Here is a 15,939-nt window from a genome sequence, read left to right on the forward strand (position 1 = left end):
GCCTAAAAAAATCAAGTCATTTTATAGAGACTAAAAAAGGGGGATCTAATTCTGAATGGTGCAGACTTCTCCTTTTTTAAAGGTTTGCAGTTCTTAACAAGGCCCAGGTTTAATGCAGTTTGAATAACAGTAAAACTAGAAAGTAGAAAAACAGTCCAAATGTTTGCTAAAGGCTCAGAGAGTTGTCTTCAAGAAAATGACTGAGGGAAATTACTACATTGCCTGAGGGCTCAGCCCAGAACCATGGAAGAGATAGTCCTTAAACTATAAAGCCAGCCTCACATTCTGTTTCTCTCTTTCCAGATGATGGGAAGCTGTCTTTTGAGGAGTTTAAGGCCTATTTTGCCGACGGTATTCTCAGTACCGAAGAGCTGCAGGAACTTTTCTACTCCATAGACAGACACCACACCAAGTAAGTTTTGCTTATGATGTACCATCATTCCACTCCTGAATAAACTGTTCAGAATATGTAACTGAAATAGCATTGTTTCAAGCAATGTCACTATCATAGCATAACACTGAAATGGTTTCATGAACCTTATGCTTTCAATTGATATAGGACTATGTCATTAATATATAAATAAGTGAAGAAAAGGTAGAGATTTAGTAAAATAAAAACAGAATAAATATAAACCTAATATCATTATCTGTCACTTAAAGGATTCTACCTAGGTACAGAAAATCTGTTTATTTAATTTGACACAAGTTTGTTCCCTTTAGTAAAGCTGCAACTTTGCTCCCAAAAATCACCATTGTATCTGTGCTGTCAGATCCAATTAGTCAGTGGCAAGGCAGAGAATGCTGCTGAAAACACTGTTCTTGCTGTTGCACTAATTAAAACAGCATTGAAACAGAGGCAAGGCCTGACGGACAAGATTTCTAATGGTGCTTTGTCCAGACAAGAGGCCCTGACAGCTCTCTCACGAGCGTTAATTACCTTACCTTGTGCAGGAAAAGGGGGTTGATCTCATTCCCACTGTGAATAAAATTCAGCACCTTTGAGTGAACGATACTCATAAGAGTCAGAATCAGCTAGGAGTGTTTTCTGAATTAACATCCTTAGTCCCTTGTAGGTTTATTTTGCTAATGAGGCATTTTCCATTTGTCTGCTGGATTCTCACATTTCATGTCCATGCAGCTCCTGGTCACCTCTTTATAACAGGTGTAGGCAGTCCTGCTGTGTCCAGGAGCTGACTGCTGTAGGTTCCTCCTGGGATGCCTCTTCCTATAGAGGTCTCAGGGTCTGACTGAAAACAGATTCAGAACGAGAGGCTGACTGATATTGTTTTTGCATTCTGATGCTCTTGTTTTCAAAATCCAGCAGCAGATAGCCACTATCATAAGTCAAGCAGTTTATCAAACATGAATAATTTTATTGGACAAAATATGAATGCATATCGGATGGCATGGTGGAGCAGTGGTTAGATATGCTGCCTTATAGCACTGGAGCCCTTCTATCAGTTCCCAGCAAATTTAACAAAGCAACATTTAAATACAGTTTACATATCATACAGTTTGCATATGAGTATTTAACTTTCACTGTGACAGATACATACGCTGACGAGATAAAAAATGTTATTAAAACAATATTATCTCATTACTATCTTAAAATTGTAAGATGTCAAATTTAAATGACTAAAATACATTTTATGTTCCACAAATAATTAAATCCCTATTTGTAGACATTATGTATCTCAATGTGTAAGATGTTACAAACAAAACATCAGATTCAATGACCTTATGAAACGTTATGTAATTACGTACCCCACCTGAACTGTTATGTAATTAAGCCTTATATGAACAAGCCTAAATACAAAACTTCACTGACATCTTGAATTGATTAAAAAACATCACCAGCATGCTAATTTTTAAATTCTAAATTGTATTGGTAAAATAGATACAGATAAAGTGCATAGTAATAAAGATAATATGCAGTAAATAAAGCCATAAAACTAGTGGAGATGTTTTTGAGTGGGAACTGGACACTATCATCTTTTAAATCACTTTAGACTTGTTATTGACAACTTTATTATCCACATAGAAATGACCTCTTGAATAAAAATGTATATTAAGTAATTATTGCACTAATAATACGATACGATACAATACAATACAATACAATACAATACATTACAATACAATACAATACAATACAATATAATATAATATAAATGGTGTTAATTGTGGCTCCTCACTTCCTAATGAAATGCCATGAAACGCTCATCTCCTGTGTAGAATGGGGCAGGAATCTGTCATACCAGCAACCTCTAGAAACTGCATGGACATCCCATGTATCAGGCTCTGTTCAACACTTTTTTTCACCTTTTTCACAAACTGTTTTCAAGCAAAATAATCATAGACTAAAGGTAGGTTGTCAGTCATTTTCATTACCGACTAACTCAGCCAACCAAAGATTTATATTTCTTCTGTTTTAAGTAAATGAACAGCACAAATGGACCATTTTGCATGTTTATAATGAAAATAAGTAATATCAGATGAATATCTTCTTGGAGTCTCTTAGGACTAAACACATTTTACAATTGAGCAGTAACAGTAGTTTGTCAGAGATCAAAAGCAGAAATTATTGCCATACTGTATCTTTCCTGATTTATGGATGATAAACTACCAATGCGTGCTTATACAGTACAATATGTCCTGAAAAGGTGATGAAAAGGTTATCAAAAAAGAAATCATGAAGGACCAGTGGAAAGAAAGCACTGCAGACAGGAAGCATTCTTACTTTAAAAAAGATTCTCTGCACAGTCAGAACTCCAGCACCTTCAGGTTGCTGTCCTAATTTTTCCCTTTGAAAGATGAAGCGCCTCTGCTTTTCTCCAGTAATGTGTCATCAGCTTCTCTTCTGTAAATGCAGAGGAGTGCTATAAGCTCATTTCCTTTCTTCAGATAATATATGTGAATTCTGAATGTTTCATTTTGAATGAAAAGAGATTGTCTAAACTGGCAGTTTTGATCATGAAAGTCTTTCACTCTCTGAACATCTGTGTATATAGTTTGTGATGCCACATGGGGCAGCTCACAGCAGTTGCGCAGGTCCTTGGCGGGTCCCTGACCAAAGATGCATCCCAGCACAAGTTTGAAGTCAAATTGAACCTTTATTATAAATTATTTATTTATATTAAACTATTTACAGTGCTAGTTTAATAAACTAATTTAACTAAAACTAGTTGAATAAATACTAATACTCAAAACTGAGTATTCTGGCACAGGCACCTAATACAGTAGCATGGTGGTCTGTGGGATTATTTCAGTGACCTGTGCCTTAAAATTAGAGCTTGTATCTTCAGCCCTGCGGCCTGACTGCAGGTCAGCAACTGGAGCTGCAGTACAGCAGCAAGTGAGGTGGTACAACAGCTTGTCTTCAGCTCAAGGGCTTGTATTATAGCCTGACTTACACTGCAGTAGCATGGCTTGTGCAGTGATCTTGAAATTGCTCTCATTCCGGATTCTCTCTCCCTCTTCCGGGTTCGGCTCTCTGTTTAGCTGGGCTGGAGCAAGGCACACGGCTGATCCCTGCTCCAGTGATTGCCGATGGCTCCAGTCGCCGTCCTGCCACGGCATCACAAGTTGTAGACATAAGTATGTGCGCCTGTCATTTGAAAACTGTCAATAACACTGAGTTGAAATATTCCAAAGTTATGTCTGTTTATAGACATACTAGCTTCAGGGGTGGCAGGCTGCCAGCTACTGCAGCCCTAGGCAAACCATTCAGTTGGCACCCCCTCCTCCCCACATTTTTAATAAAGTTGTGGGTAAAATATTTGCCCCTTCTGTCTTTAATTATTTAAAGAATTTTATAAACCAAGGTTTAATTATTCAGTTTCTGTTACAAACCAGCACAGCTCCAGTGCTTCCTTGGCCTGGGTCACACTGCCCTTTTAGCAATCAGCAGCAGTGTGTGACACAGACTGCCTTCTGCATTACAATTAAGATTTCATAAACCAGAATCATGAGAGAAGCATCAGTGCGACGAGCTGATTAACAATTGCCAGTTCTGAACTGGAAGGGTATAAAAAGAAAAAAAATAATTACTGCTTTTCATCCCAAAGCATTTTATATACATGGGAAGGGACACACTTCATCAGCACCTGAAGTGCAGCATCTGCTGTACCTGGGACATGCATGACAGGCATTGTTGAACAACAGATCACAGTGTAACAAAGCAGATGAAGTGGACAAACTGCTTCAGCAGTTAATTTAAGGGGGGATTTTACAAGCCCAGAGTGGGATTTAACCTGGACACTGCATGTCTAGGATGATGTCTTCAAGCCAACAAACTGCAACTATTCTGGTAAAGAAAATCTGGTATAGAGAGAAGTGCCCACATACTGGTCCACAAACTCCATTATGTGGATCCTAGTACTGACTAGACTTCTTTATTTTTGAGGGCTGTAATACTTCAATGTTTTGGTGGTCTGCAGATTTGCAATGCTATGATGTCATCTTAGGTGGCACAGTGGTTGCAGGAGCTTGCATTGCTGCTTCGCAGGGCTGGTGCCCTGGGTTCAATTCCAGTGTTGCTATATGTGTTGAGTTTGTACAGTATATTCTTCCTGTGCTTATATGGGATTCTTCCTGATGCTCCAGTTTCCTCCACAGTCATAAGTAGTGGTGGGCTAGTTGGTTTCTAGGAAAACTGGCCCTGGTGTGAGTGTGTGCATTTCTGTGTCTGTGTGTGTCCTGTGATGGACTTGCATCCCATCCAGGTTGTATCCTGCCTTGTGCCCGTTGCTGCCTGGATAGGCTCTGGCTCACCTGCGAATGCCGTACTAGATAATGTGGGTCTAGTGAAAATGAGTAGATGGATGTAGTCCCTTGTTGCTTGAGAAAGAAGAAATGAATACGGAAGTCATTTAAATGTGAAGCTGTAATGTCATTACATCCAAAATGTAATGGTTTTAAAAAAAAAAAGATTGAAGGTTGGTATGTCCCAAGTTTGTTTTCCCATCCTGTCTTGCTAATTCTCAATCATATATTATAAACCGACATACAGTATGAGTGAGTGAGTATTGAATTCAGACACAAATTTTAGATAATTTTTTTTCTGAATTATCAGAGTCAGTTTTTGTGCAATTCCTGAAATACATTGGGTCATGTATATTCAAAATCTTATTCATCTTATGTTGCAATTTATTTCACAAGTACAGTATCTTATTTTATAAACTGTACTACAGGGTTCTGTAATATCTTGTTCATTGTCCCTCCTTCAAATCATAACAGATTATGGTATATTATTTTTTATTTCAGTCTGTACAATATTGTTTGCTGTTGTAATCTGGTTGCGTGTTTTGCCGTTAAGTTGCCCCTGTCACAATTACAGTTCTTTGATTGCAAATCTGTATTCTGGAGTTAACCAAATGAAATAAACATCAAGCATTTCCTCATAATGCAAAGGTAAATTCTTAATTCACTGTATGCAAGCTGCTGTAGTACAAAGGGAAACCGATGACATGTTGGGTTATACTTTTCTTAAGAACATAAGAAATGTTACAATTGAGAGACACCATTTGTCCCATCTAGCCCATTTGGTAGTTAGTAGAAAATGGATCCCAGGATCTCATCCAGCTATGTCTTGAATGATGCCAGGCTTGTGTATAGTACATTGCTGGGGGATATGGATACCAACAGCTACAGTGCAGGGATTATGGTCTGTATCCTGCATAGATTAAAAAAAGTATTCATTTAATTAATCATTACATCAGCAATGCATTTCATGTACATGTGTTTAAATATGTGCCTTGTTATAACTATAGGTGACTAAGAAGTGCCTCTAAGAGTCTAAATAAAGTGTGTAACACCTGGTGGTATAAACATTTCTAGCTTCAAAGTAGAGGGGATATTTGCTGAGATGACATGGGGGTCCAGATTCAGTGATCAAAGCAATCATAAGGTTTACCTTAGTTAATTAAGTTCTGGGTAAATTATGAAGTGTCAATCAACAATCCAGAAAGACAATATAGTCAGATCAATATAGTCAGATCAATACTGCCTCTCCTGCTTAGTGGGTACATTTTAGAATAAGGAGATAGGATGCCATTTATTTGTGGCATCTGGGTAAGAGAAATTTAGTTTAGAAGGCATCTTATCTCTTCTTTTGGCCTCTTGCAGGCATTAATTAAGACTCATATACTTGGTAGAAGTCTGAAGTCTTTCCCTGGTGGTCTAGACATAGGTCTCTGAAACACCTTGTACGTAAACTTGTAATGTAGACAGGGAAATGTTTGTATTGTAACTGTCGATAAATATTTGTTTAACCAAGTGTGTCTGAATTCGAGTATTTCTCTTTTCACCAAAGCTGTGCCAGTGAATAAAGAATTCATGTGTCTCAATTATACCAAGCACTCGGGTATATTCTTGGAGAAATCCTTACATGTTAGGGATTATGATTATTTATTTTAGTTATTGACTAAACCACTTGACAATTCCTGTTATTCACTATTTTTGTAACCCTCCATTTGCAACAGTATGTATGTGTACATAATCATACCTTCCATGAAAATCTTTCTAGGTGACTATTTCATTGCTAATAATGCTTTCATTTTTATTTTGGGTGAGGTTCTGAACTTTGGCATTTTGAAAAACAATTTCACAAATGAGAACAATTTAACTTTGACTTTATCTTCCTGCCACCTCTCACACGGCTCTGAAAGACGATGTCACAAGACTAATCAATGTTTCCATAGGGATTTGAAATTATACTGGCCATCAGATGTACAGTTTAAAGCATGAGTATAGGAAGGATAGAGAAATAATTTAATTCTGTGTAATAATTAAATCCATATTTCAGATCTAAAGACCAGTATGAGGCAAAAGTATAGTATTTCATCTGTTGTTTCTTGCTTCTGGGTATTATTTTCCTTATATGACTAACCATATTAGGACAATATCATTTTTGTGTTTTGTGGGACAAATGCCTAACAGTTGTTTCTAATTTCTCAGATGTTCCATGTCATATTAATTTTGAATACATGGCCTTGGCTCCAGTCTTTGGAGTTTTACTTTTTTGAGATGAGTATTTCAAAATCAACAATATAGAATGTCTTGAAAATGAAAGACACTTCTTGAGGAATAAGCAATCAGCAAAGACCAGATTATTCAATTATCCAACACAATATAGCTGTGAATATAAACCTCAAAATAAGAGCCAAACTGTTTGCAGGCAATCTCCAGAATGTAGCGGTGAAAGTATCTATTCACTGAGCATGGAAGACTAGATCTTCAGGGTAGTTACAAGGGCTATAGAGGCCCCAACTACCTTTGTTGGTAGAGCATGAGACTCATAATCTCAGGATAGTAGGCTTGTGTCCCACGTCGGGCACCAGGTCCTCCATGTTGGAGGTTGGGCACAAGGCTAACAACCCTGTCCTGTAAAAAAACTTAATGTTACAGAAACAGTAATAGGATGTTGCTGCCCCTACAAGCTGGAATGCATAACATCCATCCACTAGGGCTATACTGCAAGATGCAAACCTTCTCATCAGAATTAAAAACAGAAATGCATTTCACTGCATAAGTATTGAGACAGTGAAGTACAATTTGTCATAAGCACATCTGATGGTTGCCTGGGCAAGACTCAGACCAGGTCAGATCGATTTCAGGTGCTCCAAAATACATTGTTGCATATTTGGTGCTTTGACACTGAGACGTCATACAGGAGTTTTGAAATAGACTATTATATGTTTATATACATTTCAATGTTTTGTAGTAAAGGGAGATTTATTTTATAGGAAGAAATCTGTATGAAATATATTTTGCTCACTTTTCTGTCAAAAATGTAATTACTTCCAGAATCCAGTCCTTTGTTCATTCTCAAAAATGAAAATGTTTATTGGATGCAGTTGACTTGAGTTTCATGGAAGCAAAAATCTGAATAAATAGAAGAACAAAATCTAAGTCTTTTTTTAAAAAAATCTAAGGCTTTAAGTCTTTTTTTGCTACACCTACTGGTTTATTAAAGATGAGTATTCATTTTCATCGTTATCTGCTATCAGCACTCTAAATCTGATCTAGTTTTTAACAAGCCATCTAGGTCATTAAGTAGTGAAGTGAGTCAATGTGTCTCTTAGCTATCCACATTCATAGCTGCTTGAAAGGTGAGAGCAGTCTCTTTAAATGAAGAACTTTGTGCAAAACAATGAGAAATTAAAATGTGAATCAATTATGTGACCACTTAAAACAATGTGAAAATTGTTCATGGCTTGGAAAAAAAAGCAAAACTTGCTAAAAACTGACAGGTTTTGTAATGCAAGATAATGTTCATGCCTGCGTGAACAAAGCTGAGAAACAGTCCAATGAGACTCATTCCCCATTGGGCTAGAAAGACTTTGCAAGACTCCAGATGTAAGTTGGAATCAGGAGTTTGAAAACAAAGAAAGCTGAGAGAAGAGCCTCCCTACATGCTCACAGTGACAGGAAGGAGCTGCCATCAGAGAACTGGGAGTTTATTTAGGGAAGGGAGCTGTCAGACTGAGCCGAGCTGATATGTCTTTCACAGGACATCTTTGACAAGCAACAGACCAGTGTGCCTGGGTGTTTCACTGGTTAGATTTCTAAATCAGCTGTCACTCCCTCCACAGGGTATTGTGTCCCAATCCAATTAAACTGTATCATGGTTCCCTAAGTAGGCAGCACGGTTTTCTGCTCAAATGTCTAATCTGGTATAGGATTTTGTCAAAAATCTCACTTGGAAAAAGAAAAGGAGGAAAGAACTGAGCTGATCTGCACTGCAGATGCTGTGCTTTTTCTGTAACAGTGATTGACAGTCCTTTTGCATGTTAATGTCTAAAGATTCAGCTCAGTGAGTGACAAAAGCAGTCTATTCCAAACTGTTACTCTGTTTGAATTACCACATTAAGACACAACAGTCAGTCCAATGGAATTCAGGAGGAACAGGATCGATGAAGTGCTGTATAATAAAAGCATCTTATCATGCTTCAAAGTCAACAAAAAGTACCAATTCTTACAGCAGTTGATGAATCCTCCCAAACTGAGATCTGAAGTATTTTGAGTCTAAAAAAAAGAATAACTCTTAATCTATAGAGTGACTACTTATTATATAAACGTAATATATTGTTTAAAAATACTTAGCTGGATTTCATCATTTCATCACATGAACAATCTCCTGTCACCTACTCACCTCCTGTCAGTATAATTTGCTAATTCAATATTTTTGATCTACTGGACTGTATTCGTTGTTTTAGTGCCCATTATTGTAATATTCCACAGTGTTGCGGTCAGACGTGCTTGGATTTTGGATAGAGATATTCTCTAGTAAAAGTTCAAAGTTCTCTTAGATCCTCAATATTCAAAAGTTTGATTTCATAAAGAAAATGCAGCACTGGATTTCATTTCTTCTTATTGGAAAGCAACACTATTTGTTCTGCAGAATCACCAAATCTAAAACCAAGAAAGTATGTCAGAAGAAATATTCAATGATACCAATTGTCCTCAGACTGTTTATTTCTTATACTATTGCAATATATCTTCCACTGAAACTGGTTTTGGAACGTTGCCCTAGCAATAAAAAATTGACACCATTTCAAAGGGAAAATTTTGCAGTACCTTCCTCACCATAGCAACGCAGCTTGGGCAGAAAAATTCATTTGCGCACTGTTGAAGTTAACGGCCTTAAGGAATCATTATCAAAGCAGACAAATCAACAGAGTAGAATAAAGACAGTGAACCACTAAGAAATTAAATCTATTTCTATGATTTACTGGACCATGTACTCAACATGTGTGTGGGAAACTAGATTTGAATGTTATCAGAAAGCACAAAACAATCCCCCAGAGTTTTCTGTTTGACTCCTGAGTCTTTTTAGTTTTCTTTTTTTCTCAGACAAAAAGCTAGGGCAATAATTAGAGGTAGCTTAGCATAGCAGTATTGCACCTGGATTCCCTCATACCAAAGCCTAGTTACAGTGCCACAGTTTTAAACCATTACAGTCTGGCCTCATCTCAGGCAGAAAAAGCCTTCACAATGCTTTGATGAACAGACGCCAGACCTCTGAAGCACTTCGGATTAAATTAACCTTTTTTTTCTCTTCTCCCTTTCTCATTGCATTTCAGCAACCTAGACACAGAGAAGCTGTGTGGTAAGTCTGTATCAATTTTAAGTACTTTTCTAGTTCTTTGCTTCTTTAGATGTGTGATTCCACTACATATTTACACATAAATACATAGTATCAAACTATCACATACTTAGATCGAAAGATACTGTATGTACACTCTTTATGTACACTCACAAGTGCCCATTAAAAGCTAGATGACTTTTATGTAGTGACAGAAATTGAGTTTTTTGTTCAGATTCTGAACTATAGTGTAATGATGTTAAAGAATACATCCTGACAGAATGAACTCTGAAAATTATACCGTTTTATTCCTCCTTCTGCTGCTTTCTTACAGACAGTTCTAATACCTGTTCAGTAATGGGTGGTTAACAAATTGACATATTGAATAAAGTGAATTAAGAACACAACATTGGGAGTTCGTATACAAAATCATAAAATAAATTATGATCTCGCTAGCTCAATGAGATTAAAAACTAATATATTCCTATTTGTGTGTACCTCTTTTCCAGTAGTATAATAATGTCTGACAAGCACAGCTCTTGCTGCCCCTGCCAGGATTTGATCCCAGTCGCTCGTGGGATCATATCACACACAGCACCGCTCCCTAGAGAGTGGACAATTGCAGCATGCCAAAGACTGTTCCTCTGCCATGGCAGAGCCCTGAAGTGCATGAGCCCAGTTACACATGTAGCTCACACTTTTCACAGTGGGTTTATAGCTGACCTTTCTCCAACTGCAAAGTACTTCAGTCCCATTTTGCCCCTAAGACTTCATTTATAAGTTATGTTTTTCTGTTAGGAATATTACTTTTCACCCTATGCTGTCTAGTACAAAAATTCTAGAGAATCAGTAGCCATTTCTGAATGCTGTCTCTTAGAGCCAAGTGAGGTACAGAGACTCCCGAGTGGGATTGAAAACAGTCAGACTTGCAGTGGCTGTGTTACATCAAAGTGATGGAAAACAGCAAAGGAAATAACTCCTGAACTGTGAAAACCAAGATAGGTAAAAGCAGAGATAAATCTGAACTCCAGGTCTGCACATCACAGTCAGATAGATACTGTGCGCCACTATACACTTGCAATTAGAAACATTCCAGCACGAGCACAGAAGAAAGCTGTTTGCTTATCTGGGTCCCGGCAGCTTGTTCGGCTGTGAAAATAAGCCTTTTGATTCAGGAGGGAAGTAAACAAAATTTAAAATATGAAGTTGCACCCTGTCACCCAGGCATGCAGGCTATAGACCTCTTTTAATTTAATCTTGTTACCGTTCCACCAACACATCAGCTGTGTCTAGGCCCATTATGGCACCAGACATGAGGAGTTAACTAGTTTCCATCAGTCTGAGGATTTCTAGCGGTCAATAACTTTGGAACAAAAGTTCAGCGCTCCAGTCCTGAAGGACCACAATTCAGCAAGTTTAAATCACCAGCACCTTAATGCAGGTGCTGGCAATACCTGCCTGCAGGATCTAGGTGTCTGAGTTGAACCCTCAGCTTCTTAGTTAACCCTAGTTGAAGGACGTGAAGCAATAATTGGTTTAATTAGTACTTTTCTTTAATTTAGGGGCCTAAAGAGTTGCAGATTTTTTAGTTAATTTGAAATATTCTGATGTTTAAATTAAAAAGTAAAATTGCTGATTAGCTTAAGAAAAGTTGTTCAATTAAGTTTCATAGAGTCTGGAGCAAAATCTAGAAGAGTTGAGATCTAGAGCGACAGATTTGGGGAGCCCAGTTCACTTAATAAAGTGATTAGTTCAGTAATAATTAGAAGCTCTGGTGGAATGAAAACCAGAACTGTGACAGATATTCCTATTAAAAACAAACAAAAAATCAACATTTTAAAAAATATTCTTCAAGCATGAGATCACAATGAAAAGAATGCAGGACACGGATCATGTGCGTAAATAATTAAATGTTTAATTCAGAGAAAATACATAGAAATTAGAAAACATAAACCAGCTTGTCTTCTTTTGTAAATTAAGAAATGTTTGAATATGTTCTTTAAAGCAAAATTGGTATTAGAATGAGACAATTGAGGTTCTGAAATGAGAGAACATGCATTAGTGTGTATTGTTCCTGTTTTTGAAATCCATTACAGTTCTAGTGCTTTTACAATGATGCTTGCTTGGTAATTAAATTCTCTTTTTTTATTTAATGCTGCACTCCAAGATATTTCTCAGGAAAGATACTGAGTGATGGAGCTACATTTAGGAATTTATGATATGCTGTGTTAAGTAGATGACTGAACACAGGAAGATGCACTGGCACTTGTAAAATTACTATGCTGGGAGCATGTAACTATTCGTATACAATTTGTATCAAATCATATCGTGTCAACTGACATGAATACTTTTATGTACTGTATTCAAAAACATATACAATACTAAAGCCTATGATCTATAATGACATTAAATTGACAGCACTTATCAAAATCTGAAGATTTGCCAGTTCTATTGATTTCTCTCAGCGAATTATTCTTGCAACCACAATAATAAAAAAAGATTTTTTTCCTACATCTACTGTACTTTCATTTGTACTTTCTTTTAAAAATACACATTGACTTTCAAATTTCATTTTAAATCCCCAAACAATGTGAAACAATGTTTTAATTATGCTGTTTTTCACACCTGTTTTGTTTCCTGTTTGATTAGGATAATCATATTTATGTAATAACTTTCTTTTAAATTAATGCAAATTCAGCTTCAGGGCCAGAAAACTTTGAAAATCCCTCTGTGAATTAACCTCTAGAGTATTTAGTAATGATTTGCTGTTGTACTACCTCAGTGCCAAAAACATAATTGGTAGTTGTTGGAAGTATGAAAATATAATCCTATAACTAATATAATTTTAATTTAAAGATGTTTACATATAAAATATATGTTAATATAATTTAACGAACAATTTTGTATCTGGATCAACAACATACTGAGAAATAATCGATCTCTACTGTACATTCCACTACACCTGAATCATCCACAGAACAAATGTTGAATTTGGACCTGAAATCATTTTATTCTAATTTCTAAAAACACTAAACTAACATTTACAAAGCTTGTTTAAAATGTAAATAAAGCTTTGTGGATTAAATTAACAAACTGAATGACTGACATGTAACTCTTAAATCAATTAAATCAGGCTTCAGACTGCCTGCTAAAAGTGTATCTTTGTACATTTTTCATGACACACAAGGTAACAATGACAGATGGGCATAGTATTTTCACAGTTCATTACAACTGATGTATTAACCATGCTTTTACCATTATTTCACTGTTCTTTATCATGCTTTTCTCTACCTTAACCATGACAAACTACTCTAAACTTGTATAAAAGCTGAACCAAATAAGACAAATATACTGTACAGTTTTATTCACTCTGCTTATCAGGAAATATGTGAATAAATTCAGACATCTGAGGCCAACAAGAGTCATGGCTGATGTCAGGAGATGTTGCAGTTTCTCTTGTTTGAAAGGCAAAACAAACCAGCAGAAACATGATTTCCCACTAGTTCTTTACATAGTGGCCTTGTCTGTGAACCCCACAGAGGGCCCTGTGCCTTGGCAGGCAGATTATCCAAGAGAGAATGTCAGTTTTAATCCTGCAGGGATTGTATCTGTTGTTGTCTTGAGCTGACTCTGCTGTGTTCTAGTTAGTCTCAGTCAGAAAAAATGCATCAAATACAGTATAAGAAGAGAAAAATTGATTCAGTTTCAGACACGGGCATATATAATACAGTGTGGCTTAAAACCTCATTGGTAGTTGTGTCAACTGACATAATCAGAATGATACTCCTACTCTTCTTATGGATATTATAAAAACTAGCAATAGCTGCAATAAAAGTTTCTTAAATTAATGTAACATTTATGGAAGATCCAATGTCTTTCCAGACTGGCTGATGATCTTGAACAGATTATGTATTACATTAAATATTCTAAATTTAGCTCACAGTCATCGAAGAACAAAATATATTCTAAAACAATGTAAGTCATTTTCACCTAATTGAAAACATGGCAGCACAAACTATAATGGTTTTCCAAGTAAGCTAATTTGACATTTATAACAGCTTATGTCTGTGAGATCCATTTAATTCATTTCATAGCTGTTGCTCCCCAGTGTCCCACCTAAAGATTTCCCTCTGGAGACCCTATATTCCTGAAGCCAGATTAGTATTTCTGTCAAAGAGCTGGAGACTCACATCAATGGTTAATTCACAAACTAAATCCTTTTCTCTTTATTAAGAGGCTTGTCGGGGGATTCATCAATACTATACAATAATGATAACAATAACCAAAATCACTTCTAAATCACTAGACTGGAAATTTATAGATTTATGAATCAGTGTTCTTTTTGACCTTTTCTTTTTTTTTTCTTTTTTGACCTTATTGCAACATTCAACAAGTACTTAAAAATTTCATAGAAGTATACCCGGTTTGTGGCTGCTCAAAGTATTTCAAGCCTACACTTTGATATCTGTAATGGCTTTGGGGTCTCTGACTGAATGTCCTTCTCTCTCATAAGACACGATTTTGCAAAGAAAACAGTGATGTTTTTTCTCTTGCTTCCCAGACTACTTCTCTCAGCACCTTGGGGAGTATGTAAATGTGCTTTCTGCCCTGGAGAAGCTGAATATTGCAATTCTGAAGGCTATGGACAAAACCAAAGAGGTAAGTTGGAATAATGACTCAGAAAGAAAAACTCAGAGATTTTAGATTAAATACAAAGCTTGCTCCACCTTTTCATCTCTACAAAAAGTCCTGGACAAAACACTGATTGTAGTGAAAAAGAAAAACATTTTATGTCACTGCCTCCTTTATTTTGAACATGAGCTTTAGAAAGTCAGTAACAAAGTTTACTTTACAGCATTTACAGCATTACACTGCACTACATTACATATGATTTTTCTTCATGATAGCTTCATGACATAATGATATTCCCAAAAAAGTCTATATACAGTATGTGCTTTAAAAATTAATATTTTACATAGACAATACATTCACATATATTTTTTCCATAAATTTGGAGTTGCCAGTTATTCTTGTTTCACCCATCGGATGTGAAATAGACAGTTGTGTGTTTTTACGTCTCTTCTAAAAACCATAGTTCTCTTGACCGCACAAGGGAAAAGGAGAAAGCATGGGCCTTCTCCTCTGACCCACCCAGCCGCCTGTCAGCCACATCACAGGCACTGCAGGCCTGACCCAGAGGCTTGGTGCTGAGTGGAGGAGAGGCACGTCCCTCATCAGCAGTGCTGCAAGCATCCAGGAAGCCACAGGGGTCATTGCCTGGGCCAACTGTTCCCCCCCTTCCCTCAGCAGTGCTCAGCCAGCTGTGCACCCCACTGTGGGGAATCCTGGTCACAGACGGCTAGTGACATAAGCCAGGCTCAGACCCCCAATGCCTGGATGATTGATCTCAGATCTCATCCTGCACTTGGGCAAGCACCTGTAAGGTTGAGCCACCTGGGAGGCCAGGTTTACATTTCTGACAAGTAATTAAGCAGTTCTGAGCAAAATATGATTTTTTCCTGCCATACCAAATACCACATATCTGTGCTTCACTGAACATTTGGTGTGTGATTGCATTGGCTTGAAAACGCAAGCTCTTCAGAGTCAAGGCAAACACCAGGGTGTGAACATCTTGGACATCAGTCAGTATAATAGTTATTCTATCATTGTTTGAGAAGCATTTCTTTAAATTGTGATCTTCTGTAAAGATATCTGATTTCCTTATTTGTGCCTAAGATACTATTTGTAAATGAACATTAGAAAGGTGAATCACAATCAGTTAACAGTGCTGTTATAATGATTCCTACAACTGTAACTTTACAGAATAAATTTCTGCTATGGTCTGCTTGGCA

At 36.9% G+C, this 15,939-nt stretch overlaps 1 protein-coding gene across 2 annotated transcripts in view; it reads left to right on the forward strand.

Moving 5' to 3' along the window:
- Window positions 1-15,939, forward strand: part of necab3 (N-terminal EF-hand calcium binding protein 3) — an 87,080-nt gene that overhangs the window by 51,088 nt on the left and 20,053 nt on the right. For both annotated transcript variants that reach the window (XM_088937294.1, XM_088937295.1), the window contains exons 3-5: window positions 304-412; window positions 10,086-10,111; window positions 14,649-14,746. In XM_088937294.1, the coding sequence (XP_088793420.1) occupies window positions 304-412; window positions 10,086-10,111; window positions 14,649-14,746 (233 nt within the window). The remainder of the gene's footprint in view (window positions 1-303; window positions 413-10,085; window positions 10,112-14,648; window positions 14,747-15,939) is intronic.

The sequence above is a fragment of the Atractosteus spatula genome, chromosome 19 (assembly GCF_055471065.1).
Source record: "Atractosteus spatula isolate fAtrSpa1 chromosome 19, fAtrSpa1.hap1, whole genome shotgun sequence".
In the NCBI taxonomy this organism is placed as follows: Eukaryota; Metazoa; Chordata; class Actinopteri; order Semionotiformes; family Lepisosteidae; genus Atractosteus; species Atractosteus spatula.